At 38.6% G+C, this 25,008-nt stretch overlaps 3 protein-coding genes across 3 annotated transcripts in view; 2 read left to right on the forward strand and 1 right to left on the reverse strand.

Annotated features, from left to right (window-relative positions):
* LOC141785331 (von Willebrand factor A domain-containing protein 7-like) overlaps nt 1-11,267 on the reverse strand; it is a 32,260-nt gene extending 20,993 nt beyond the window's left edge. Inside the window, exon 1 of the mRNA XM_074663602.1 lies at nt 11,032-11,267. The gene's annotated coding sequence lies outside the window, so the exon portion shown is untranslated. The remainder of the gene's footprint in view (nt 1-11,031) is intronic.
* Nucleotides 3,865-13,696, forward strand: LOC141784295 (prostaglandin D2 receptor 2-like). Its single transcript, XM_074662079.1, has 3 exons — nt 3,865-5,226; nt 13,252-13,434; nt 13,679-13,696. Exons 1-3 carry the CDS (start codon nt 3,865-3,867, stop codon nt 13,694-13,696), a joined length of 1,563 nt encoding a protein of 520 aa, XP_074518180.1.
* The window catches only part of cabp2a (calcium binding protein 2a), a 34,941-nt gene continuing 20,275 nt past the window's right edge, over nt 10,343-25,008 (forward strand). The window contains exons 1-4 of the mRNA XM_074663614.1: nt 10,343-10,408; nt 13,252-13,434; nt 15,185-16,419; nt 17,276-17,458. Coding sequence (XP_074519715.1) covers nt 16,360-16,419; nt 17,276-17,458 — 243 coding nt within the window. The 5' untranslated portion in view covers nt 10,343-10,408; nt 13,252-13,434; nt 15,185-16,359. The remainder of the gene's footprint in view (nt 10,409-13,251; nt 13,435-15,184; nt 16,420-17,275; nt 17,459-25,008) is intronic.

Genomic DNA, 25,008 nt, shown 5'->3' on the forward strand with positions numbered 1-25,008 from the left:
CATTTGTAAACCTAAATATCTTCCACTTACTTCACACTACTGGATAAACTCCTCATGCCATCTACAGAGGACATTCAGGGCTTTGCAATGACACCAAATGTAAAGGGATGGGGCTTTGGTACCTTTCTCTTTTTCATTAAGGAAATGGCATCCATCAGTGGAAGTGCAATTTATGGGAAGAGGAAAAGTAAGTGTATAAAATGTTTTAATAAGCAAATTTTCGCTTGAAATTTTGGTGTCATATTTTATATGGGACTCTTAACAACACATTTGAACATTGTCTAAATAATTTTTACTGTATTTTAGCATTGTAATATACTAGTAATATAAATAATATCTGAAATATAAAAAACTTAAAAAAAAAATTGGGGAATCTTAAAATCCTTGTGATTGGACAATATTTTTTTCCTGGTAGCCAGGAGGTTAGGACAGACTAAAAGTTTTTTCAGTAATTTAAACTCCATGCTAATAATATCTGGATGAAGCTTAATCTTAAGCAACTCACTTCTACTTTAAACTTAGTTTATGAGCAGGGGTAATGTAACATGTAATAAAATAATTAACCCCAGTGAACTTTAGACATACAACATCAGTATTAGTAAAAGCAAAAGCATACTGCTGAATGTGACAGGGTTGGCAGCTGGTTACTGAGACTGGCTCACCAGACCTATTATCGTCTGTACTGCATGCCCAGCTCTAAGAGTCATCTGCCTGTTTTGTTGTTTTAAGTGTTTATTTTTCAAGCAGCTCTCACACAAAGACGTACTATTTTCACCTGAGGAGGAAACATTTACATCAGCCTTGTGTCATAGATTTATTGCTGATGTCTTTAATCATGTGTACAAAAGGTGGGATTAGAGCATGTGACTAAGTGTTTTGCTATGACTGTATGTAATTAGAAGAGTTTGATATTTATCGTGGAATTCTTAGACATGATCAGGAGTTCATAATTTCCTGAGTAGATGCCAACAGCCTCCTAAAAGTTCAGTCTTTTAAAATATTTTTGTTAGTAAGAGACCAATGTTGATATTACTCAAGAGTTTGGTGCATTGAATAATAACAACAGTTACTTCACCATCCTGTTTGCTTTATATTTGGCATTTAAAGGAGTGCAGTGACCTTTTTTGACTTAAGGTAAATTGTTTTCTCTTAAACTGCCACTTTCCATGGATTTTATGTGTTCTGGCAGGTTCACTCCAGGGTAGATAGACCAAAGTGATTATATCAAAGGGGAACAAAAGAAAGACTGATGGATTCACAGATAAGCATCAATCCTGAACACCTCATGCTGATATCTTCCTGGATTCTCACACATTCCCAGACTGCATTGCCTCACATAACATGTGTAGTTGCCCAAGACTTGGTATGTGGTTGGACCACAAGAACAGGCTGTGACATGTTTGTAACAGTGTAGGAGTAGTTTTCTCATTTGGTTTTCCAGAGTGTATGGAAGAGGAAACAATAAATTAAATAGCAGTGTTTAGAGTCAATTTGCTCCCTAACCCACTGTTTAGATAAGCAGATTCTCCCTAAGTGTAATATAAGTGTAGCCTGAGGCCTGTCATTAAAATGACTGTATCTGTCATTTTGTAAGACATCAGAGCAGGAGGAACACAAGGTGTCTCTGTATCAGGTTTTTGTTCCTCCTATGAAAATGTAACCCAACAACAATGCTGTTGTAGTTCAGAGTAATACCAAGGCAGACGTTCTACTGCCCAGAAACACACAGCTCAGGAGGATTTATCATCATGTCAGGCATGTTGATTTAATCTAATCATTATCATCGTAATTTCATTTTATGGGGTTTTTATGAGGCTAAACGAGCATAACAAGCGAGACGATGATGAAGCTCATTTCCTTTAATCACTGTTTGAGGACAGGGAGTAATTTGCTGCACTAACGGTCGACAAGAAAGGGCAAGTCTTTTGATCGTATCGTGATCGTCAGCAGCAGCAGCATCACTGATGTTCCAGGAAATCTTTCCCACTGTAGACAACCACAAAGATGAATAAAATCATCAGCTCACGCAGAAGTTAACAAATCTTAGACGCTTAACCAAAACAAAAATGTGTAAATTGACACCATCTGAGCATAAATTACACTGAGACGTTAAAACTACACAGATGTTCATAGTGGCCAGCAGATGAAGACTCTGATGGTGAGGCGAAAGAAGTCTGACCGATAATGTTATATTTATGCCTGTTTCTCTGTTGTTATTTTACCTCAGTTAAAAGTTGTGTTCTCTGTAGCTACTTTCAAGTTGTGGTAGAGCTGCAGGAGTTAAAAACCTTGTTCACAGCAAAGTCTGAAATCCGAGCAAGCCTTTTCCAATTTGGTAAAGAATGTCTTAATAATTTACCATGAGTCACATTCACCTTATAAGTCCAGAAAAATGTCTTATCATAGGACAATTTAGGGGAAAAATGCTGCCTGAATTGCTTATGAAAACTCTTGAACTCACGTCCACCTCACATCAGAAACAATGACCCTCTTGTTTCAAAAATCAAAACCAAAACCATATGTTTCAATCTGGAAAATCCAGTCTCTCTGATTCATTTTAACTTCATGTCACCCCTGTTTGTCTGTTGGTTTTATTTATTTCTGTTGTGATTGTCTTTTTATTTGTGTTTTAAATGAACTGTAGAGTGACCTTGAGTGTTCAGAAAGGCGCTTTAAAATAAAATGTAGTAAGTTTAATTTTGATTGTTAAAAATCAATTTAGGCCTAATCATTTTTAGGCTCATGTGAAGTAAGACATTTTTATTAAAAACAAAACAAAAATACTCAATCAATCAATCAACCAATCAATCAATCAATCAATAAGACGATCAAGACAAGACATGGAGTCTGATCTCATCTTAATCACCATAAGAACAGAGCTTTGCAGCATTTGGTAAGTTGCATTGCTTCAAAACAAAGAGTGGCTGCAATTATTATTATTATTATTATTATTATTATTATTATTATTATTATTATTATTTCATTTATTCCGTATCATGAAATTACAGGTCACACACTGTACATTTAGAAGTTCTATCACATTTCCCATTGATATTTTTAAGTAGTAAAAATAAGTACAAAGGCGTGAGCCAATAAGACAATTTCCATGAAAAAAAAATTGGCTTCCAAAGTCATCATTCTAAGAGATTGAAAAAGTCGGATCTCTTACTTAAAAAGATTGTAAGAAAAAAGTGAAGAATTTCCAAGAATTTTGGATTTGATCTCAGAACTGTAAGACAAAAAAAAAATAGAATTCCAACAAATGTCTGGGAAATCCAGTGTTAAGCACTCAGAATCTTTTTTTTTCTTCTTTTTTTGGTGCTGCAGTTACTTGACCTGACGTTTTTCTTTCTAACAGGGCCAAACTGGCCATAATCCACTGTAGCATTAACTTTAAAATAATTTTTATATTCACTGATTAAAGTTATAGTATGTTCTTCAGGGAATGTAAAGCAAGTGGGAAAAAAAGTCTCCCCTAGGCTTTCTTTTTTTCCCTCCCATTGTATTACCTTGTTTCAGTAGCTGCAATGTTATTACTACTATATTTTTTTGTTTATTATTATTATTATTATTATTATTATTATTATTATTATTATTATTATTATTTTATTTTATTTTTTTATTATAATTTTTTTTTATTTTCTAACCCTTTGCTGTTGTGTTTATATATGATCTATTCATGCAGCTCTAAACCTGGATCATATTTCATAACTTTGCCTGACTGCAGTTCCCCAACATTGTCCTTGTTATGTTGCTTAATGATTACCACTTGTATGGTCTTGTCATTTGTGGAACTGAAATTAGATTAATCAACTAGCACTTCCTCCTAAATGTTACCCTTGTTTTTTCTATTTTCAGGGCACGATGCCAAACAGCACTCTGATCTCAGATGTGTCTGGGGGCCAGCTGTACTGCCCCCTGCTGCAGGCCATGAGGGAACACAGCCTCAACAATAACACCAAGGCAAACATGGTGGTGGTTTGCATCCACGGTCTGGTCTCCTGCCTGGGGATCTTAGAAAACGCTCTGATCCTCTGGGTGGTGGGATTTCGTCTGCAGCGCCGCACTGTGGCCTCTGTCTGGGTGCTGAACCTGGCCATGTCTGACTTCCTGGCAACTCTGACCCTGCCTCTCTTCACCTTCTACCTGGGCTCCTCCCACAGCTGGGAGCTTGGGGGCCCATTGTGCAAAACACAAGCCTCCATCTTCTTCTTGAACATGTTTGTGTCAGCATTCCTGCTCGCAGCCATTTCACTGGACCGCTGCCTTCTGGTGGCCAAGCCGGTGTGGAGTCAGAATCATCGGTCCGTGGCAGGGGCGTGGAAAGTGTGTGCACTGGGTTGGCTGTGGGCAGCACTCAATACATTTCCATACTTCCTGTTCCGCTCTGTGACTGAGAAACAGGATGGGAGGAAACTGTGCTATCATGATTTTGCCTTGTATGCTTCATCTGAAGCCACTCTGGAGAGAAACTGCAAAGTGAGGCAGGCAGCAACTGCAATCTCCAAGCTGCTAATAGCCTTCCTGTTCCCCCTGGTGGTGATAGCAGGGAGCTACATCCAAATAGGACTCAGCTTGAGGAAAAGGAGGAGGAGGAGGAAGCAAAGTGCCAGCAGACTGACTGAAACCCTTATCCTTTCAAACAAAAATGGTGCCTCATCTACAGATACACCCACAAAAACCACTGATATGTTTCTCAAGCCTCCATCCTCTGGTCCCTCTCTATCCCTGACACCAACTGGTTTGTCCCCCTCTACCAGTCCCAGCCAGTTGTCCCAGAGCTTCACCAAGATGGTGACATTTGTGATCGCAGCGTTTGCACTTTGCTGGGCTCCGTATCACATCTTCTGCATCATTGAAGTGTCGGCCCAGTACGTGCACAAGAATCTCTACCTGGTGGAGGTGGGGCTGCCTTTAGCTACAACCATTGCTTTCCTGAATCCTGTGTTGAACCCCATACTGTACGCTTTCAGCTGCCCAAACTTCTGTGTGCGAATACGACAGAGTCTTGGGGCCGTGTTTGACGGCCTGGTGGAGGAGGGAGGAGGACTACTAATGGTGCCGGGAAGAAGTTTAAGAGCTCATATCAGGCGGAAGAGCAGCAGGGATGTGGGCTTAGGAACACCAGGCTCACCGAGGGGTTCATGTTCACCCCGTCCCACAGCTGACTTCCAACCCTCCTTCACACCACCTTCACCTCTTGTGGGCCACAAGGACAGAAATAAGGTGGAGCAAAGCTGAGACTGTTACACTCCTTTTGAAAAAAAAAGGAGTATACTTAAAAGTTTAACATTTCATGTAAATAAAATGTTTTGTAACCACCCAGATGCAGTTGTCAGAACAATGTTTCTCCAGGGAACTGAATAAAACTGTTTTCACCCTTTTTAAACCTCTGAGATCATCAGCATATCCCATCATCTTCAAAGCTGCTTCTCACGTTTTAGGCTTTGTGTTTAACTTAGTGTAACACTCGATGCGACTCTGTGATATATGTGATAAAAATGTTGTTCTACTTTTAGGACTTTTTAGGTAAAGCTAATTTAGTGCACCACCTATGAATCCTAAGGCTCAAGGCCTGTAGAAAGGAAACTGGTAATATTGTTGAACTCTTTCCTGAAGGTTACAGGTAAGTCAAAGCAACACTTCAGTTTAATGACATATCATATCCAAATGATAACTGGATAAGATGATAGACATATGTATCAGACGGTCACTGCACTCATTGCCCTTGATGAAAGACACCTTTTGCTTTTTTCACTTGGCATCAAAAAGGTGAGATAGAAACAGAAGCTATGGTTGTGCTTCTCTCTGTTTCACCGCCAATTTTTGTCAGTAAAATGTAAAGAAAAAAAGTTTGCCAGTCTTTCAGTGTTTACCACAAGCTATGTAAATAAACATGGGGAAAATGAAACAGTTTACCTTAATCAAAAAAGAAACACCCAAGACTTTAAAGAATATTGATCAGGAATGAGTCAAAGGGTGGCCAAGGGGGACCATGCCCTCCCTTAATTGTTATGTAATTGGCTACCTCAGGGCTGTTTTCCAAACCGCCTACTACATTCTACATGTGAATGTAGTATGTAATAGGCACTACATATCATCTAATGCTTTTGCATGTAGTATGTAGTTTGACTGTTCTGTTGGGTCTGTTTTATAGTAAACTACTCTGCCAGTCACAGAGGGTGGAGCTACAGAGGATGTTGGGTTTTCTTTGCCTTTAATATAAATATACAAAACAATCTATTGGCAGATCTCGGCATTTGGTTATTTTGTTAATCATATCAAAAGTAATCTTCATTCTTGATTTCTAATCTTACACCAAGAGTTATATTGTTCACTGAAAATAAATCAGAAAGGGATTTTTATTATTTACAGCTTCTATATAATCCACATTTGGTTTAAAAGGTGTTTCATTCATTTTAAGTTGTAAGAGAGGCTACATTAACCCAGCTTAATATACCACAGAGTTAGTTTCCAGAAACTAATCCCCAGTCTTGCCAATTCAACATCTCCCTGTCTATGTTAAAGGCAAAACAAATATTGCCAAATTCCTATTATTTTATTACGACAGGGCATCTAACGACCACTAAACAAACTTAAAGTGAGTTACTTATTTGGAAGTCTATCATGAAAAACAAAGATAACGTTATGAATTCTATTTCATAAACCTGGAATATGGGTGAAGTTATCTTCAAAGCGCTATTTGAGTGCTAAGTCTGATTTATTTGCTGACAGTCATCTCTTTCCTGTTCCTCCTATACGTTTCCTGGACTTCATATAATGTGCTGTCATATGGCAGCAACAGTTAACTGTTATATATTTTGTTTTCTCCAACTTTAGCCAGGAAAAGCTCATTTACAACAATGTCCTGGCCAAAAGCAGACACCATTGAACATCCCATAACAGGAAGTCATCAGTCAAAGCATCTTCTTCCAGCACCTCAGTCTGCTACTAAAACCATTGAAAGAGACCAGTTCAAACCCAGATATTCCCCTGTTGCAAATGCCACACTGTAAAACCCAACGTTCAAATCACTCAATCGGATTAAGCTATGAAACCTTAAAATTTGACTCCCCTCTCCACAAACCCCTTTCACTCCGATTGGCCAGCCCTCTGGAGGCCTGTCGGAGGTGGGGCTATGGGCAGGCCTTGGTGTTTGAGGCCTGCCCCTCCATTGTGCCATTAACCAGGATGAGAACCTCACCATTTTAGCAAGTCTCATTGAGAGCTCATGCTTAGAAAAACAAAACTAACTATCTAACTAACAAATAAAAATTGAGTGTTTATAACAGTTTACAAACAGATCCAAAGATTTCTCTAACATATAAATATGAAGAGCAGGGATGGCACCAGGATTTCAGTTTTAGGTGGGCCAAATACATTTTGGCTGGGTCTTAAATGACAAAGTAGATCACTACTAAATTCATAACAACGACTGACTGATATCCCAAAGAGACAATGTTAATTTTGAAAGCAGATTTGTTTGCTTGTTGCTGCTTTAATGTTTAATTACATTTTTATAGCATTTTTGTTCAACAGATTGATCTACCTGCGGTTGCTCTCCATGGTACGCTCTAACACGTGTTTCATTCATTTTTAAGTTGTAAGAGAGGCTACATTAACCCAGCTCAATATATGACAAAAATCTACAGTCTTTCCAGAAACTATTCCCCAGTCTTGCAAATTCGACACCTCCCTGTTTATGTTAAAGGCAAAAAAAAGATTGCCAAACTCCTATTATTTTATTAAGACAGGACATCTAACGATAACAAAACAAATGTGAAGTGAAAAATTTCACAATGTTCCTTTCAAACTTTCTATATTGGAAAAGCAGCAAAAAAGTGGAAATACAAGGTTCAGGCTTCATGCTGTATTGGTATATGACCACAAGAAAGCGCCATAGCACTGGGTAACTAATAGACATGATGCGATAGGGCAGGATTATGCTTTTCAGATCCTGTAATCCAAGAGCATTTAAATTCTAAAGTGCTATAAAACCACTTTCTGACAGATTGGTTCATAGTACCTGAAATTTCATTCATGATCAGCCATCACAATATTAAAGCTCCACTACACTCATGTGGACAGACCGACACAGGCTGAGGTGTAATGTGGGCCATGGCAGAGTGGGATTATCACAGGAGTTGGTGTAATTTGGAGGGAATACAGTAGAGTAAAGATTTAGAATATAAAGACAGAGCAGGATTAAAGGCAACAGGTTAGACTGAAATATGTAATGCTCATCCTCCACCAGTCACAGCCCCTATTTCCCCATCTCTCTCTATCATTTACACTTCCTCTGTCTTCATCTATTTTCTTGTTGCTGCTCTTATCTCTGAAGTGTTGAAATTTACCACTAAGTCAAAATTTCAGCTCAGAAAAACAGGAGGAAGGAAGTTAAAGTGTGCCACCAGAGTTTATGTTCTAACCTTTATTTCAGAGATCTGCTATTTGAATGTTAAATTAAGTTCAATGTTTCAGCACGAGGAAAGACTTTATTTTCCATTTATTTTTGGGACAGCTTATTTTTTTCTACTTCAGGTTTCCTCTGCCTCTATAAAAGAAACAAGTGATACAATTGGAATGACAGATTATTCTTCTTCCTTTCAGGAAATTTGTCTTCTGTTGTTCTGAAATAAAGAGTCAGAGACACAGATCAGCTCTACACTTTTCTGTATAAAATTACAGTTTATTCTATAAAGATCTAAACCCTAATGAGCCACAACATTTGAGTCTGCATTGCACCTTTAGTCTTTCGAAAACAATTTAGACTTTCAAGTTTAAGAAGTTGTTTAAGTAATTTTTATGAATAAAAGGTCTAGTTTTGATGTCATTTGTTTTTCTAAACTGCAGGATTTGTAAGCCTTTATCAATTAAAATCTCTACATTTCAAGAGTTACTTATTTGGAAACCATCATGAAAAACTAAGATAACGGTATGAATTCTGTTTCGTAAACCTAGAATATGGATGAGATTATATTCTGCCTCCTCAAGCAAAGCGCCGTGTGAATACCAAGTCTGATTTATTTGCTGACAGTCATCTCTTTCCTGTTCCTCCTATACGTTTCCTGGACTTCATATAATGTGCTGTCGTATGGCAGCAACAGTTAACTGTTATTTATTTTGTTTTCTCCAACTTTAGCCAGGAAAAGCTCATTTTCAACAATGTCCTAGCCAAAAGCAGCAGCGGCTGAACATCCCATAACAGGAAGTCATCAGTCAAAGCATCTTCTTCCAGCACCTCAGTCTGCTTCTAAAACTATTTAAAGAGACCAGTTCAAACCCAGATATTCCCCTGCTGCAAATGCCACACTGTAAAACCCAACATTCAAATCACTCAATTTGATTAAGCTATGAAACCTTAAAATTTGATAGTTCAATTTACTTACTACTTACTTGCTATTTAGTTTTCAGTGTTGAAACTGATGATTTCTGAGTGGATTTTATTTTTTGTACCGTTTAAGTAAGCACAACTTAAATTATTAGTTTGTGACTGCATTTGTTACCGTGAATGAGGAGGGGACACAGACCATATGAGACATACAGCAGCCTAGACTGTTTGCATTGACCAGTATCTGTGCTCCTTGTGGCATTGCTCAGCTGTCTACTCTCTATGTGGCATTGCTCAGCTGTGTCAAAAATGAATAAATTACAGCGTTTTACACTTAATTTCAAAATTGGCCTGAGTCAAACATTTCATTTATCAGTATATTTACAATTGGGCGCACAATGCAATAGTCAATATGTATAAGACCCTGTGCTGTCAGTGCTGTGGGGCTCAGACAACCTGTGCCCCCTGAAGTATAATGTTTCAATGTACAGCAGTGTCTCATATCCACAGCGTTCCCTCCTCACTCACGGTTACTAAAGTTATGAAATTAGAGCTGATTTTTGTTGTGACAGCATTTGTAACCATAAGTGAGGAGGGAACGTTGTGGATTTAAGACCAAGCTGTACTTTAAAATTTCATTTAATTTAGTTGTTCAGATCTGCTTTAGTTTTTTTATTATAACATTTACTTAATTTATAAGGTAAATTTATTGACATCGTCTTTCAGTTTCGAGTAAGGTCAACTTATCGTGTTTTACAGTAATATGCAAGACTTTTTTAACATTACTTAATATATTAATTTGTCACAAATAAGCATCAGGTTAATTGGATTAAAGAGATTACACACAATGATTTTTCATAACAATCGTTACCACTTAAGATGATGAGTTAAATTAACTCATTTTCATATTTAATTATTTAGTTTTTTTTTTTTTTTTTTTTTTTTTTAAGGTAACCGTTATTTTCAAGTAAACTCAACTTATCCGGGTTTACAGTGCACGCTGCAGGAGCAGTCAAAGCAAAACTCCTTTCCAAGACACGGTATGCTCACAGCTAGCAAAAACAAGCTTCAGTTTCAGTAAGTAAACGTTACTGGTGTTTTATTTTCACTTGTTGGATACATACGTGGTCACGAAGATGTCAGAAAACACAGGACGAGCCAATAACCGATAATACGAGTCGAATGAGACTCGTGAACGACTTTTAGTGCAGTTCATGCGACCAGTCAGAGAGAACCGAGCGAGGGACACAGATGTAGGAAAGATTAGAGTCATGGTGATGCTTATAAAGACGCAGATACGGATTAAGATAATGAACGCGCAAGAGAACAGTGAGAACATTGAGATGTGGTATATGATGGAGCCGGAGAGATTATATAAGGCACAGTGAGAAACAGTTGGTGCTCATAAACGCGAATGAAAAGAAAGTACGAGCAGAGGGAGGGAGAGGGAGAGATTGCTTTAAAGGACTTAATGTTCTGCTGCATTAATTGTAACGGACAGATGCTGGATGGAAAATTAAAGCACATTAAATGCCTGCAACTTCCATTTGACTGTGAAGCAGTGCTGTATGTATGCTATCACGTAAACACACTTCATTTGTTTTACTAAACGTTTTACCCTTTGAGAATATGATGGAAGGAAATCTGAGTGTAATTTCAACAAGCAGATGAGAGTAGAAATTCTTACAACTAGTACTCACCCCTGGTCAGATGGAGGAAAAAGTCCGCCTCTTTGCTCTTAGCTTGAGATACAACTCTTATCACTTGCTGTCAGATAACAGAAATTAGGGCCGCTCCAGAAGTTGAATAGGTTCTTTGTTTTCTTCCCAAATGAAATATCTGCTGGGCAGAGTTCCCTTAACTTGTCTTCACTTCTGGAAAATGCTGCTTACTTTCGTTTTCTCACATGCATAAACTTGTTCTTTTTTTCTTGTTGTTGAAGTGCTTAGCATGCTTCCTGTTTCAGCACTCTGTCACACGAGGGTCAGGGACAGGCTGTTAGACTGTTGCTGAAATTGGGACTTTTCCTGTGGTTTTACTCAAGTGATTATTGCTGCATGAAGTGACAGACCACATATTTCTTTCTAACTGAGATGAGGATATTGCTCAATCTTGAATGGTTTCAACAGTTTTTCATTTGTATTCTTTGTTAAGAGAATGTGGAAATTAACCAGAAGAGTCATTTCTTGAGGTTTTATAGATCCCTTTTTTAGTCAGAGAGAAAAGAATCGCCTGTGAAGTTCAAATTAAGAAAAATGTTCTATTTCTAGAAACTCATGCACAAGTTCCAACAGTACAAGGAGACTATTTCTACTCTTTAGGTCTGGGTCGTCTCTGATGCAACAGAATAAAATAATTTTCTGGACTTGTCAGGTGAATGTGGCTCATATTAACTTAATATCTTACTAGGCTCGAAGTCTTGAAGACATTTTAAACTGGAGATGAGATCGCTTAGCCTTTGCCACAGCAAGTTTTTTTGTAGTGTGAAGACTCTGATGTAAAAGCATGTATTGATCTTCAGTACCTGCTGCTGCTTCTCTTTGGGCTGTGGGTGCTGGAAAAAAAAAAAAAAACAGCCTCACAGACGGATAAGTGCTCCTCACTCATACAGCGTTCCCTCCAAGCTACAGCCAGAGCATGCAAATGATTTAAGCTTTTGCTTGTCTCTTTTAGGTCACTTATGCTGGTCCTAAGCCTAGATTAAGGAGGAAGGTTGATATTTTGACATTAAAAAATACAAGAATCAACAGAAGAAAGTTTATTTATAGTTATTAATATGCGGACTGTTTTCTGATGATGTTATTCCTCTTACCTACAGCGACCACGACAATTGTATGCAAATAAGTTATCATCCAAATTAGGTAATTACATTGAAACATGTTATTCAGGTTGCTGCAGTTTTATCTATACCCAGTTTGTGTTGTTCAGTACAATGCAAAAAAAAAGGGAAATGATGGTTAGTATGGTACATGAATAACAATGATAATAGTTATTGTTGTTGTCTGTTGTCGATTGTTGTGGGCCAGTCATAGTCCAGGGTTTGTTTGTTTTTTTTGTCCCAGTCTGTCCTCCTCTGCAAGTGTTTTATTCAAAAAATGTAAAATTGATCAGCATCTTTTTGCTGGCATTCATTGGCACTCGTTTTGGCCTCAGGGTACTTTAATGTATATGTATTATCTCTATAATATCTGTTGGAACACAAGACTGATGATGGGTCTTAGTTTCCAGGTTCTTAAAGTTGGGAAGGGGTGGGGCTATGGGCAGCTGTACAAGAGCAAAAGTTATGTATAACTCTACCCATCTGGGACAGCACGTTTCTTTAAATGAACATTGGGTGAAATTATTTTGATGAGCATTACTGATTTATTTTCTGGGCCGAAAAGGATTGTTCCACCAGTGGTCCTCTTAGGGTGCCAAGTTAAGGAGAGAGAGTGTGTGTGTGTGTGTGTGTGTGTGTGTGTGTGTGTGTGTGTGTGTGTGTGTGTGTGTGTGTGTGTGTGTGTGTGTGTGTGTGTGTGTGTGCATGCATGCGTGTGTGTGTGTGTGTTAGGGGGATTCTCTTGCATTCCTTAAAGACACACTGTTTCTCTTGAAAGTGTGTCCAGCTCCTCCTGTCTTAACATGCTAATCTGAAACATCTGGACTTGGTATCTGTGGGATAACCCTGGTGATAGACTTGGTGTCTGTTATTCCACAGAACACAAAGCACACACACAGCGACAAATGTGTTGCCTTTGATTTAACTAACAACGACTCTGCACTACAAAGGTTATATATATATATATATATATATATATATATATATATATATATATATATATATATATATATATATATATATATATATATATATATATGTACCATTTCCGTGTGGGGAATAAGGGAAAACTCTCATTTCAAGCTCTTTGTCCTGTCTCCAGGGTTCCATCAAGAAGAAGATAGAGTCTCTCAGGCGATGGAGCTCAGCAAGCATGAAGAGGCCTCCAAAGCCCAAGGCAAAGACCCTGAGTCTGTCTTCTCCTGTGGGTGACCCTGAAGAGCTCTGGCTGCAGGAGGGAGACAGGAGAAAGCTGCGACCAATAGTGGACTCAGTCTTTGGACAGGTAGGGATGTTTCATGTACAAAACATGCTCAGTGAATGCTTGGATGTCACATAAACATTCCCAGAAACTACTTGATACTTTTGGATATTCCCGGACAAAAACATTGGACCAACTTGTCCAGACACATCGATTTTAAGTGAAGGACTGACTGTGTGTATGGTTGAGATTTTGCAAACTCACATGCCAGTTTTGAGGGTTTTGATGTCCTGCAGCATTTTATGTTTTCCTGCGTGTTTGTTCACAGGATATGTTCATGCATTGACGTTAATCCCTAAAAACAATGCAGAGAGAAAGTCTTTCAAATCTTAATCTCCTTTACTGAGAGGAACTCCCTCAATGGTTGAGTCTTGCAGTTTTAAGCATTTATGGAGTGTTCACACTGACAAACTGAAAAATACACATTAGTGGTATGCATGAGCCAGGTTAACGGCCCAATAGAGCATTAGATTTAATGAAGGTATATCTGATCATTGCAGGTGCTAACTGCAGGATTACAGCCCCTGTTCAGCTGTTTAAAGGCAGACATCATACAATGCTATTGTTTGAGATAAAATATGCAAAGACAGTGGACAATCCTTTGGAAAGGTGGCGATATGTAGCCAAACAGCAAATTAAAATTTAGAAGACATGAAATTTTTTTAGCGAACAGATGAGATAAGGAAGATGATTAAAGTCTCAAACAGGAAAGGCTTGTTGCTGTCAGTTTTACAAGTTTGATTCTCTCTTTGCTTTTATGCATCTGGGTCTTTCAAAGATGTGTGTGCTGAAATGTTGCCGTTCATAAACTGCTTTGAGAGTTATCCATGGAGGTAAAGGGGCATTGCTGCAGCTTTGTTCCTCAAAGCAGATTTCATATTACTGATTTTATTATTGAGGTTTTCTACTGTGCCCTCAGAAAGACCACACACACATTTACTCTATTCAAGATCACCAAACTTTCTCTTTCTCTTCATTAATCTGATTGACTCACTGATAACTATTTGTCCATGTACATTCTTGTTATAACATCTCCATTTCTCCCGCTGAAAACGTTTTTCTTGATCTTCTCTCAGTCACACTGTTACCGCTCGCCAGGTTTATTGCTGTTTATGAGTGGTAGATATGAGCAGTTCATATTGTTTGATGGGGTTTTCCAGGAGGTTCCCCTTAATTATGATGTAATCTGCACCTGTGTAATTGGTTAACTGGCCAATAATTTGCAGTGGTGCATGCAGCCAAACAAGCTGTTCTATAACAGAGCGTTAATGGTCCCATTATTCAATGACTGAATGTGCATACAGGCCCAGTTCTTTTGGCCTGTGTAAGTGAAAAAATGCTGTGCTTGAGCATGATTAACTTCTCTGCTTTGGCTCACAGGGGGGTGGGCGTCGCCATTTAAAACACACTTTTCCATCACCAACAGCCAGTGAGAGGAAAAGCTGAAGGGAAGTGCTTCCTTTCTAGCAGCAATATAGCGACCTTCAGTCATGTGAGCTGAGCTGTGCCTCTGATTGGATAAGACGCTCCTATTATCTTCTTAACCACAGAGTAAGACAAAAAATGTACCCCCCATACAATGCGTGCAGATAGCAAAATAGTGTTTCAGACCCAAGCCTTTTTTGAATGTTGTTGCAATGTTGTCACTTGTGTTTATTCAGTCATTTGTAATCTTTTTTTTCTGTCTTGTTTTCTATATTTTCTGTTTTTTTCTACAAACTGAATCAATGTTCAAATTCACAAAATTCATTCATTCATCTTCTGCTCTGTTCAGGGTTGCAAATGGCTGGAGCCTATTCCAGCTGTCTTTGGGTGAAGGGCTAGGTACAACGTGGATGGGTCGCCAGTCAATCCCAGGGTGGACACAAAGAAGTGGACAACCTTTTACAAGCACACTCCAACCCACGGAGGAATCCAGTACCCATAGAAAACCCGCACATGCACAGGGAGAACATGCAAACTCCACACAGAAAGGCCCACATCGCCTGAACCAGGACTCTGAGGTAGCTGCACTAGCTAGTGTGGCACTGTGCACTGTCCATTTTATTATTTGTTTTTCATTTTTCTTAAAACACAGCTTTTAAGGGCCTTACAGTGACTGGACACTAATGATAACAATCTCTAAAGGAGAGTCTCACCATTTTTCCCGAGAGAATCCATCTCTTAAACATGAAAACTTCAACAGCATGTTCTCTGATCCTTTTACATTTTCATCTTCTTACGGGTTAGTGGATGTGAGGCTTTGCAGTGAATAATGTTGGGAAGGTCCAAACATCAGCATAATCCAATCTACATTACCTTAAGCTCTGTTCAGTCACTTGTGTCTGTGAATGCTAAAAACATTACCTGTTCTGGTTATATTTTGTATTTCATTAAGAGAGATTAAATTTTATACTGAGAGAGATTTTGTTAAATCATCATGGACTGCACAGGCCCATATGCAGGACGTAATAAACAATGGGAAGCAATCTAAAGGGCAGAGGATTGAGGACATCAGCCTACATCAGCTTGAGAGCCGGGAGGGAATAAACCCAGGATTAATGCAGATGCCACATACGTGGACAGAAATCAGCAAACAGCTCACAGAACACAACACGTGGAAGAAAATGTTACAGATGCACTTTTAGAAGCAGGAGATGTTTTTCCTGTTTATTGTTTGGTCAGTTAAAATGCTTTTGCATGACAAAAGGCACTCCAGCTGTTTCCGAGGCTGGACAAAAGCTGACAGTCTGAGTGAGGGGTCTGTGTGGACAGAGACAGAGGAGGGATGAATGAGAGAGAGGGAGAGGGGGATGAGAGCGGGAGCAACAACAGTTAGAGATATGCCCAGATTATCAACTGGTGTCAGACGCTCTAAAGGCAGATAAAGAGGAAGAGTGGACAAGAGCGTGCTGAAGGAGAGACAGAGAGGACGAGGACGCCTTTGTGCATGCAAGCTGTGCTGCAAAGATGACTGACGCCAAAAGCGTATCGACGATGGAGGTGCCAGAAGGGAAAATACTGAAGAAGGTCAGTGGATGTACATGCAGTAGAATGACTTTTGCAGTGTCCTTAATCCTGCCACAGCTGCTCTTACTAACTTAACAGGATATAGTGTGGTGACCCAGCTTCTGCATCTGAAGCCTGAAGTACATGGGCACACTTCCACCTTGTTTCCTTATTGGTTCATTCCTTCTGCTTTTTTATCTGTGACACAACATTAATTGAGCGTGTGAATGAAAATCTAACTTTTTCAAGTCAGTTTGTCATTTCCTGGCACCACATTCAGCCAGTACAGAAAACCCTTTGAAACTGTGCAAAAGTAAAGTCACATTAAACTAGGGATGGGTACCTTTCACATTTGAAACAATGCGGTACTGATGCCCGGTACCTGTTAATTGGTATGGGTACCCAACGGTACCAATTTTCGGTAGTTTTTGTGTTTATGTGGTAAAAAATATCAGTTTTTTTGATAATGAGATGCAAAAAAATTTCAATTTAACATATTTTTCTTCAATGTTTATTCTACATATTTATAACCTTGCAATGCTGTGTTCATATCCAGCAAATGGAAAATCACCTACTCTCCCATTCCCTCACAGTCACAAAGATGACTGAATTTGGTTGGTACCTATATCTATACCTAATTCGATACCCATCCCTACATAAAACTCAGGATGCTTTTGTTTTAATGATATTGCTCTCTCAGTAAGTGTATACTCATACCAGTGCTGCTGCTGTATATGTGTATCATCTCTTCTTCATAAACCAAAACCTTTCATTCAGGTTACTTTCTCCTGTTGTCATTTTATTTTTTATTTTATTACCGTTTCTGTGTGGGGAATAAGGGAAAACTCTCATTTCAAGCTCTTTGTCCTGTCTCCAGGGTTCCATCAAGAAGAAGATAGAGTCTCTCAGGCGATGGAGCTCAGCAAGCATGAAGAGGCCTCCAAAGCCCAAGGCCAAGACCCTGAGTCTGTCTTCTCCTGTGGGTGACCCTGAAGAGCTCTGGCTGCAGGAGGGAGACAGGAGAAAGCTGCGACCAATAGTGGACTCAGTCTTTGGACAGGTAGGGATGTTTCATGTACAAAACATGCTCAGTGAATGCTTGGATGTCACATAAACAGTCCAGGAAACTACTTGATGCTTTTGGATATTCCCGGAAAAAAACACTGGACTAACTTGTCCAGACATGTCGATCTCAAGTGAAGGACTGACTGTGTGTATGAATGAGAGATTTTGCAAACACACATGCTGTTGCTTGAGGGTTCTGATGTCCTGCAGCATTTGATATTTTCCCACGTGTTTGTTCACAGGATGTTTAAGCATGCAGGTAAATTAAATGCAGAGAGAAAGTCTTTCAGATCTTTATCTCTTCTTTTACTGAAAGGAACTCCCGTAACGGTTGAGTCTTGTGGGATTAAACATCTAATTAGCTCATGACGAAGCTGTGAGTGTTTTATCAGGTTACCGTAAAGAATTGTCTCCTTTTGTATTCCCCTGTCCTGTTCTCTTTGTTCCAATGAGTCTGCTGCACAGTGAGCAACAGATGGAGTGAATGATGAGAAACTGAGAGCGGGTGGGCGGGGATGAGCTGCTGGGGAGCGTCTGCTGGCTGGATGTCATAGAGACAAACTGAAGAGATTGATTGCAACGTAAAGGGAGATTACAGCTTAAACAGAAGCACATCGGTCAGTCAGCTTTACTAAAATGACAAAGAACTGGGCCTGTGATTGTATTTGGTGAAACTTCACTCTAAAACACTGATTTGTTGGGCAGATGCAGAAAATCATGTTTGAGACAAATGGTACAGAAGAAATCAACAGGAGAAATATAACCAGATAAATTTGTTATAATCTGCATTTAAATATTTAAAATGTTAAAAGTTTGATTTTTTCAAAGAATTAATTATTTTAAAAAGTTTTGGACCTCAGATTAAAACACTCGCTTGAGAGTTTTTAGAAACCAATATCTGCTTTTAAATTAAAATGATGGGATGAAATTCTCTGCTGGTCTGTGATCCAGTTCAGGTTAGGTTTAGCACAGCCTTGCTAAGACACTTTTAGTATCAAATGTTCTTCTGTGAACCCAAAAGCAGACTCAGACAGGTCTTGTTTTCCAAAAAGTTTTATCACAGAATCTGCAGAGTAACAGGATAGCAGAACAGGGCGATGTGCCAAGAACTGGATGTGACACTGAAAAATGAAAACAGTTGGACCAACTTAAATTATTGCTTCATTTGGTCACACGTAATTAAATAAATTTATTTAAAATTACGTTCAATCAACACACTTGATTAAGTCAAATGAACTTAAAAATTTGATTGTTCTCAAATCAACATTGTGCACCAGTCCAACTTAAAGCTTTCAGTTGTTTCAACTCAATAATTTGCAAAACCTCAAAATCAAATCTGACGAGGTGTTTTTATACTTTATTGCACTGTAAAAATGTGACAAGCTGAGCTTACTTAAAAGTATCTAGGAAAAACAATTGCTCTAAAAGGATAGTCAATATGACTAATTGTCTTAAATTAAGTTTACTTTATGTCTTCTTGTAAAGTTTACTTTACAGCCTATTGGGTTGACTTAATTTAAAGCATGAGTGAGGAGGGAATGCAGAGGATATTAGACCCAGCTGTACATTAAGATGTTAACCTGCCAAGAGCACAGGCTTTCTGTGCTCCACATGGCATGGACCAGCTGTCTGTGCTCTGTGGCATGGACTGTGTTTAATGTTTCATATGTTAATAAATAAGATGTGTTGATGGGCTAAAATTATGATTAGAAATGACAAACTGGGTTTTGTCTTCAGTTATATTTAAATTACCATTACTGAGAGAGTATTTTAATTGGAGCCCTCACTACCGTGGCGCACAGGCAGCCAGGACAGGCAGCCTATGCCATGGACTGCAGCCAGGCAGCCTGCCAACCAGCGCAGTGGAGCACAGGCAGCCAGCTGGTCCATGGCATTGAGCACAGACACACTGGCCCCACGGGGTATTTCGATGTACAGCAGGGTCTCATGTACAGAGCATTCCATCCTCATCCATGGTTTTTCATTTTGGGTTTTGCAGATTATTGAGTTGAAACAACTAAAAAATTTGAGTTGGATTGATGCAAAATGTTGACTTGAGTAGTAGTAAGTAGTAATAGTTAAAATATATAGTTTATTTGACCTATTAAGTTGTGCTAATTGAACTTGTTAATTTCATTTCTAAGAACTTAATTTATTTAGGTGTGACCAATGAAGCAATTAAATTAAGTTGGTCCAACTACTTCTTTTTTTTTAGTTTACGCAGAATTTCAAGCTGATATGATCCACAGAAATACATTGGAAACCTTAACTTAAAATCATTGAGTTTGATTGGTTAAAAAAATTACATCATTTTCACTGATTGAAGATTCCCTGTTTACAGTGTAGATCAGGGTTCTTGAAGGCAGTGGTGATAGGCTGATGCAGGTCTGCAGAGAGTGAAGGAGACGTAGGTGGAGACAGAGATACCAGACACTCCTTGATCACGCTTCACATCTGAAAGTAAACTAAAAAAACACACTGACAGTCACACAGAGGTCACAGAGGAGGAACTCTGACTTTTGTGATCATGGAAAAGTTCAATTAATGAATCAATCAGTCAAAATCAAGGAGGAGTGTATGATTTATCTCATACACCCAGACTTCCTTTTTCAAGGGTAATATTTCCTGGATCAGTTGCTTTGTTTAATCTTTTCTTTGTAATATCAGTGGCATTAAGTAAGTATCTGGCATCCACATTAAAAACATACTTCAACCAACAGCCAGTAAGAGGAAAAGCTGAAGAGAAGTGCTCTCTAGTTGAGGTGCTAAAATGGCAATAGGGAACAGTAACTATCTAGGATTCCTTCTCTTGCTTATAAAAAGTACTTTCGTCATTTCAAAAAACCCCACTGCTACAGATATAATACAGAGCTCAGTGGCTTTTAGCAGCACAGACTTAAAACTGGACTACCCTTCTTTAGAGGCCTCTTTCTTACAGAGTGAGGTTTTTTAACTCTTACACAGAAGAGACAAACTAGTAACATGATCATTTTCAGGAGAGTTTCAGTTTAGAGTTTAGATCTTTATCCTTCAGATCAGATCATCTTTTTCTCTTGGTCTCTCTTCTTGCCATAGCAGTAGTTTGCTGTTTGTGTTTTTGTCCTTCGCAGGCAGGGGTTGTGAAATGTGAAGCCATTACGGAAATGTTATAATTGTAGTTTGTCAAGCATCCTCTTGAAACAGGCTACCACACTGGAAACCACAGCACAGCCATCAAAAACAAAACAAAACAAAATTATCTAACAGCTTACATACAGGGGTGACTTCTTTGTAACTGTTATTTTATTTAAAATTCTGCATCATTAAAATCACAGCTGAAATTGATACTTTTTTTTCCCTGTACAAAGCTTTACTATTTTTTATTTATTTATTTATTTTTATTCATTTATTTTTTTATATTTATTTTTTTATATTTATTTATTATTGTATTATTTATTATTATTATTATTATTATTATTATTTAAACTGATTTTTAGTGATTGTTAATTTTTGCTGTATAGAGAACACAGCGTCAAAAAACAGAGTAAAATTTTTCATATTCTTTTTAATATTTAGTGAATGAAGGCCATTCTAGCTCTAACTTCACTGCCAGGTGGGCATGCTGTAGCTGTAAGCAAGAGGTTGACAGAAATCAAATAGGTGACACTTAAACATCTGTGTTCCTCCATCAGTCTGCACTGAAAGCAATCCAGCACTTTGTTCTCTGCTGTTGGGTTGTGTCAACTTATGTCACAAAACCTTTCTTAAATGAAGGTAAGCTCTGTTTCTGACTGTGGACAGTAGTTAGAAAGCTAATTTCAATGAAGCAGAGCTTCAGCTCAAGCCCAGAAAACTGTGCATGCACTAATACTACCTAAAATACTGCTGAAGATTCTCCTAATCAGAAAAATAGTTTGACCCAGGATCCGGTTTGCAGCCTCTTGCAGGTTTTATTCAAGACAGAATACGCAGTTCACATCTCCGGACAAACCTAGACAGACAGGACCCTGTCTGAACTTTCCTCTAATTTTTACAGTCTTTCATCAACATTAGCTTTTTGTGATAAGGCCATCACTATGGTAATGAATTATAGCCTTTATCCTCTTGCACACTTCTCTCATGCATCCTGTGAAAAATATTTGTATAACTAACTCAGATGTTCTGCCAACATTCATCTCAGGGTAGGCTGACCTGGAGACCCGATGTCTGGGCACTCAGACTAGCAAATCTGCCATGACAATACATGGTGGCTGGTTTTTTTCCAGTGCAACACATGAAACACTTCTATAAAATTATTCTGTTGCATTCCTTATCCAAGGATGTCTTAGTGCTGTATGTATGAAGATTAAAGCTAGAGTCAGTCAGTGATTCTTCTGTTCTTTTTTTTAAATTTACTGTTGGTTGAATGTGGTCTAAGCTCCAATACACATTTGTATCTTTTAGAATCTTTTGGACAGAAGATTAAAATTCAGCATGCACACTATATAAATACATGTGTTTCTTAAGTTCCAATCCTCTTTAATATAACTATATTAAAGAGTCTTTGACTTATTATTATGACAGTTTGTAGTGTAGGACCCAGAAGGTGAGCAGACCTTATGTTAATTGTTACTCACAGCAGGTAAAGTGTGCTGAGACATGTTTGCAACATGTATTGTTAGCAAATCCTTGTTCTGTCCTACCAGAGCTCATCTACCAACTCCAACCTCACCAAGTAGAGCTAACGTAACCTCACTCTTCATTTTATTGATAGACTCTCAAGTTTGTACAGACCACTGCAGAATAACTGCTGACTGTGGGTTGGAATGAACTTTAGCACAAACAGAGTAACCCGTGTTTTAGCTCGTGCTTTATCACTCTCATGTTTAACTTTCTTCTGCTCTGACCTCCTTTCTCTTTTTGGCTGTTCAGCTCCAGTGTCAAACATTAGAAATGCATAAATCACAGAAATCCTTTTTCAGCAGAAAAAAAACAGATCTTGCTTCCCACTTGGTCAGCTTATCGGCTCTCACTCTGTTTCACTGTGTCATCAAAGGGGCTTTTGGTCTGCGTGCTGTAAATGGATTCATGTTTCCTGGGAAAATCCAACTTGACCACAGATACTGAGAAGTAGCATTTTAAGATAATCCATTTTTGTGCGGATAATCTCATTTTAATGGACAAATGCTAGTTTCAGAAGTACATAGTTTCCTGTGGGATCGGTTCAGAATCCTGATACTTGTAAAGCTGTGGTGCTGTGAGCTATGGTACAACAAAAGTTTATGCAGTTATCAATTAATCCTCTTCTTAAGTTGTCATCCCTCTTTCTGAAGTTTGATGGTTTGACCCCTGCTCCTGGAGTCACATGCTGGAGTGTCCTGATACGAAACCCCTAAAAGCTCCTGCTGTTGTTCTGCAGTGTTCTTACCCAGCCACAAGGGGGGTCGCGAGCCAGTGTTGTCATTATTAATTATGACTTAAACCATTGTTGAATTTATGACTGACTCTAATCTTGAATTTTAATGTTGTCTACCTTTTGAGTTGGCCCTGATTCATATTACCATCCTAAAAATCTAAAGTTTAATATTATTACCAAATATTAACTTTAATATTAGCGCTCTATATTTTGTATTTTTCCCTGCAATTTCTCTATGATTTTAGCAAAAGCTGCTTTGATTTTAGTTTGTTCAACTCTGTTCCTCATGTCACAGTGTTTTCTCTTCATAATGTGACGATCACCTGTCGGTTTTGGTCACATCTGCACATCTGCACATCTGCGGCTCCCTCTTTACTATAGGTTGTCTCATTGAATTGGTAACCAGCTTCAAGTGGCCTCTGAGCTTGATCAGAATTTTAAGTAAAGCCAGAAAGAGAAGCTTGTTATGTGGAATTCTCTCTGCAACAAGGGCCTGACAACTCTTTTTTTGTGCCCTAAAAAACAGCTGAAATGAATTCTTTGTTGTTGGAGTGCCATTGATAGGATTGGGTTTGGTTTAAGCTGGAAGACAATTTGTGCAGCTTAAAGGGGGCATTTTTGTTTGGGTTTTATGAAGGTTTTGGATCTTGGCGGCCAGCCGTAAAGATTGTAATAATGCAAGGGAAATAATGTGTCTCAAACAGGCTGACAGCTGTAGATGGTTAAACACTCATGTATGTCACAGTTACTAAAATCGGTTAAATGGTTTGGTGTCACTTCACCACAGGCTGACCTTGTTGCTAGAACCAGATTTTCCATCATAGATGGCTTTTGCACTTAGAACTCATGTAAATTTATGTCTTTGACATTATCTGCAACGTTCTGTAACCTCAGCATTTTAGGGACTTTATTGGAAATGCTCAACACAGTCTAGCTCTGTTAATGTTTGGATGAGGCAGAGAGTTGAGCCTTTAGCCACTTTACAGACAGCTACAGGGTGCTCACCTGTCAGCCAAGCCAGGTAATTTAGCCATGCCCTTATATGGGCAAAACTTGTTAGTTAAATTACTAAAAAAAACGAAGAGGTAATAAGAAAATTCACTTCCCATAAAATGTAACTGATAGAGAAAGAGACATTTAGACTGAAACAGATTTTTAAGCCAGGCAGTAAAATTTAATTTGTATTGTAAAAATAATCTGGTGTGTTTGTGGTTTCTGGTATCCCTGCCGCCAGCTTCAAGTTGAATCTAAACAATCTTTTTTTAAATTTTTTCCTTTTTTCCTTTTTTTTTTATTTTTTATTTTCTCCCAGGTCACTCAGGTCTGCCATTCTTCTTAGAGTAGTCTCATTCATAGGAATCCTCCATTGTAGCACTGACTTGGATCAAAAGACACCATGCATTACAGCAACGGGTGGGTCAGCAGGGATGTTTCTTCTAAGCCGATTTCAAGAGACAGATCCTTGGGTTTGTGTTTGACTAAAAGTAACTGTATAACAGCGTAGCAGTGTGTTCTTGATTGTTATAACCCAAAGTTAAAAGTTCCCTTACCCTCTGGTCCAACTGCACCTTTGCCCAAGTACTGTTTTTAACGCCATCTCAAGAACTGTCAGAACTTTAACTGCCACAATACTAAGGATTAGTTCACTCTGTAAATGTGACTCTTGGAAAAAGACTTTTATGAGGGAGGTTAAATTTAAAAATTGTTTCTTCTCTAGTCTTCATCAGAGAGCATCATACCAGCCTCAGCTTTTTGCTGCCAAATGATTGTTTCCTGTGGATACAAAGCAGCTTTGCTGGACAGATTTAGAAACGGGTTAGTTCCTGGTCCATTACCCCCGCAGCGCTCTCAGCTGCAACAGTTGTGCCCTATATTATAGGAAGAGATGAAGATCCACTCCAACCCTCTATGTCTTCCCATCCCATCATCCTATTTTTCAGTGTCTCTAATCCCAAAGGACCTCCAGGACCTCAAATTTTACTTTTAGGTCACATGAAAACGCTTGAAAAAAAGTAGACAGGTGCAACAGGCATTATCCTCTGGTGCAGGAGGGGTCAGGGGAAGAGAATGAGAGCACAGGATGTGGGCCAAGCCAGGCTGCCTCATGATGTTGTAGTCTGTAAAATCATGTCATGTCAGAGTGAAATTCACTGTCTGTAATCATGGTTTAA

The sequence above is a fragment of the Halichoeres trimaculatus genome, unplaced genomic scaffold (assembly GCF_033239565.1).
Source record: "Halichoeres trimaculatus isolate MK-OKI-2021-1 unplaced genomic scaffold, fHalTri1.1 fHalTri1_scaffold_2, whole genome shotgun sequence".
Classification (NCBI taxonomy): domain Eukaryota; kingdom Metazoa; phylum Chordata; class Actinopteri; order Labriformes; family Labridae; genus Halichoeres; species Halichoeres trimaculatus.

Bases quoted from the DNA above. Each gene is read 5' to 3' on its own strand.
- LOC141784295 (XM_074662079.1), top strand. From the start codon at position 3,865: ATGCCAAACAGCACTCTGATCTCAGATGTGTCTGGGGGCCAGCTGTAC. The intron at 5,227-13,251 runs GTGGAGCAAAGC...TCCTGTCTCCAG, and splicing joins GCCACAAGGACAGAAATAAG to GGTTCCATCAAGAAGAAGAT.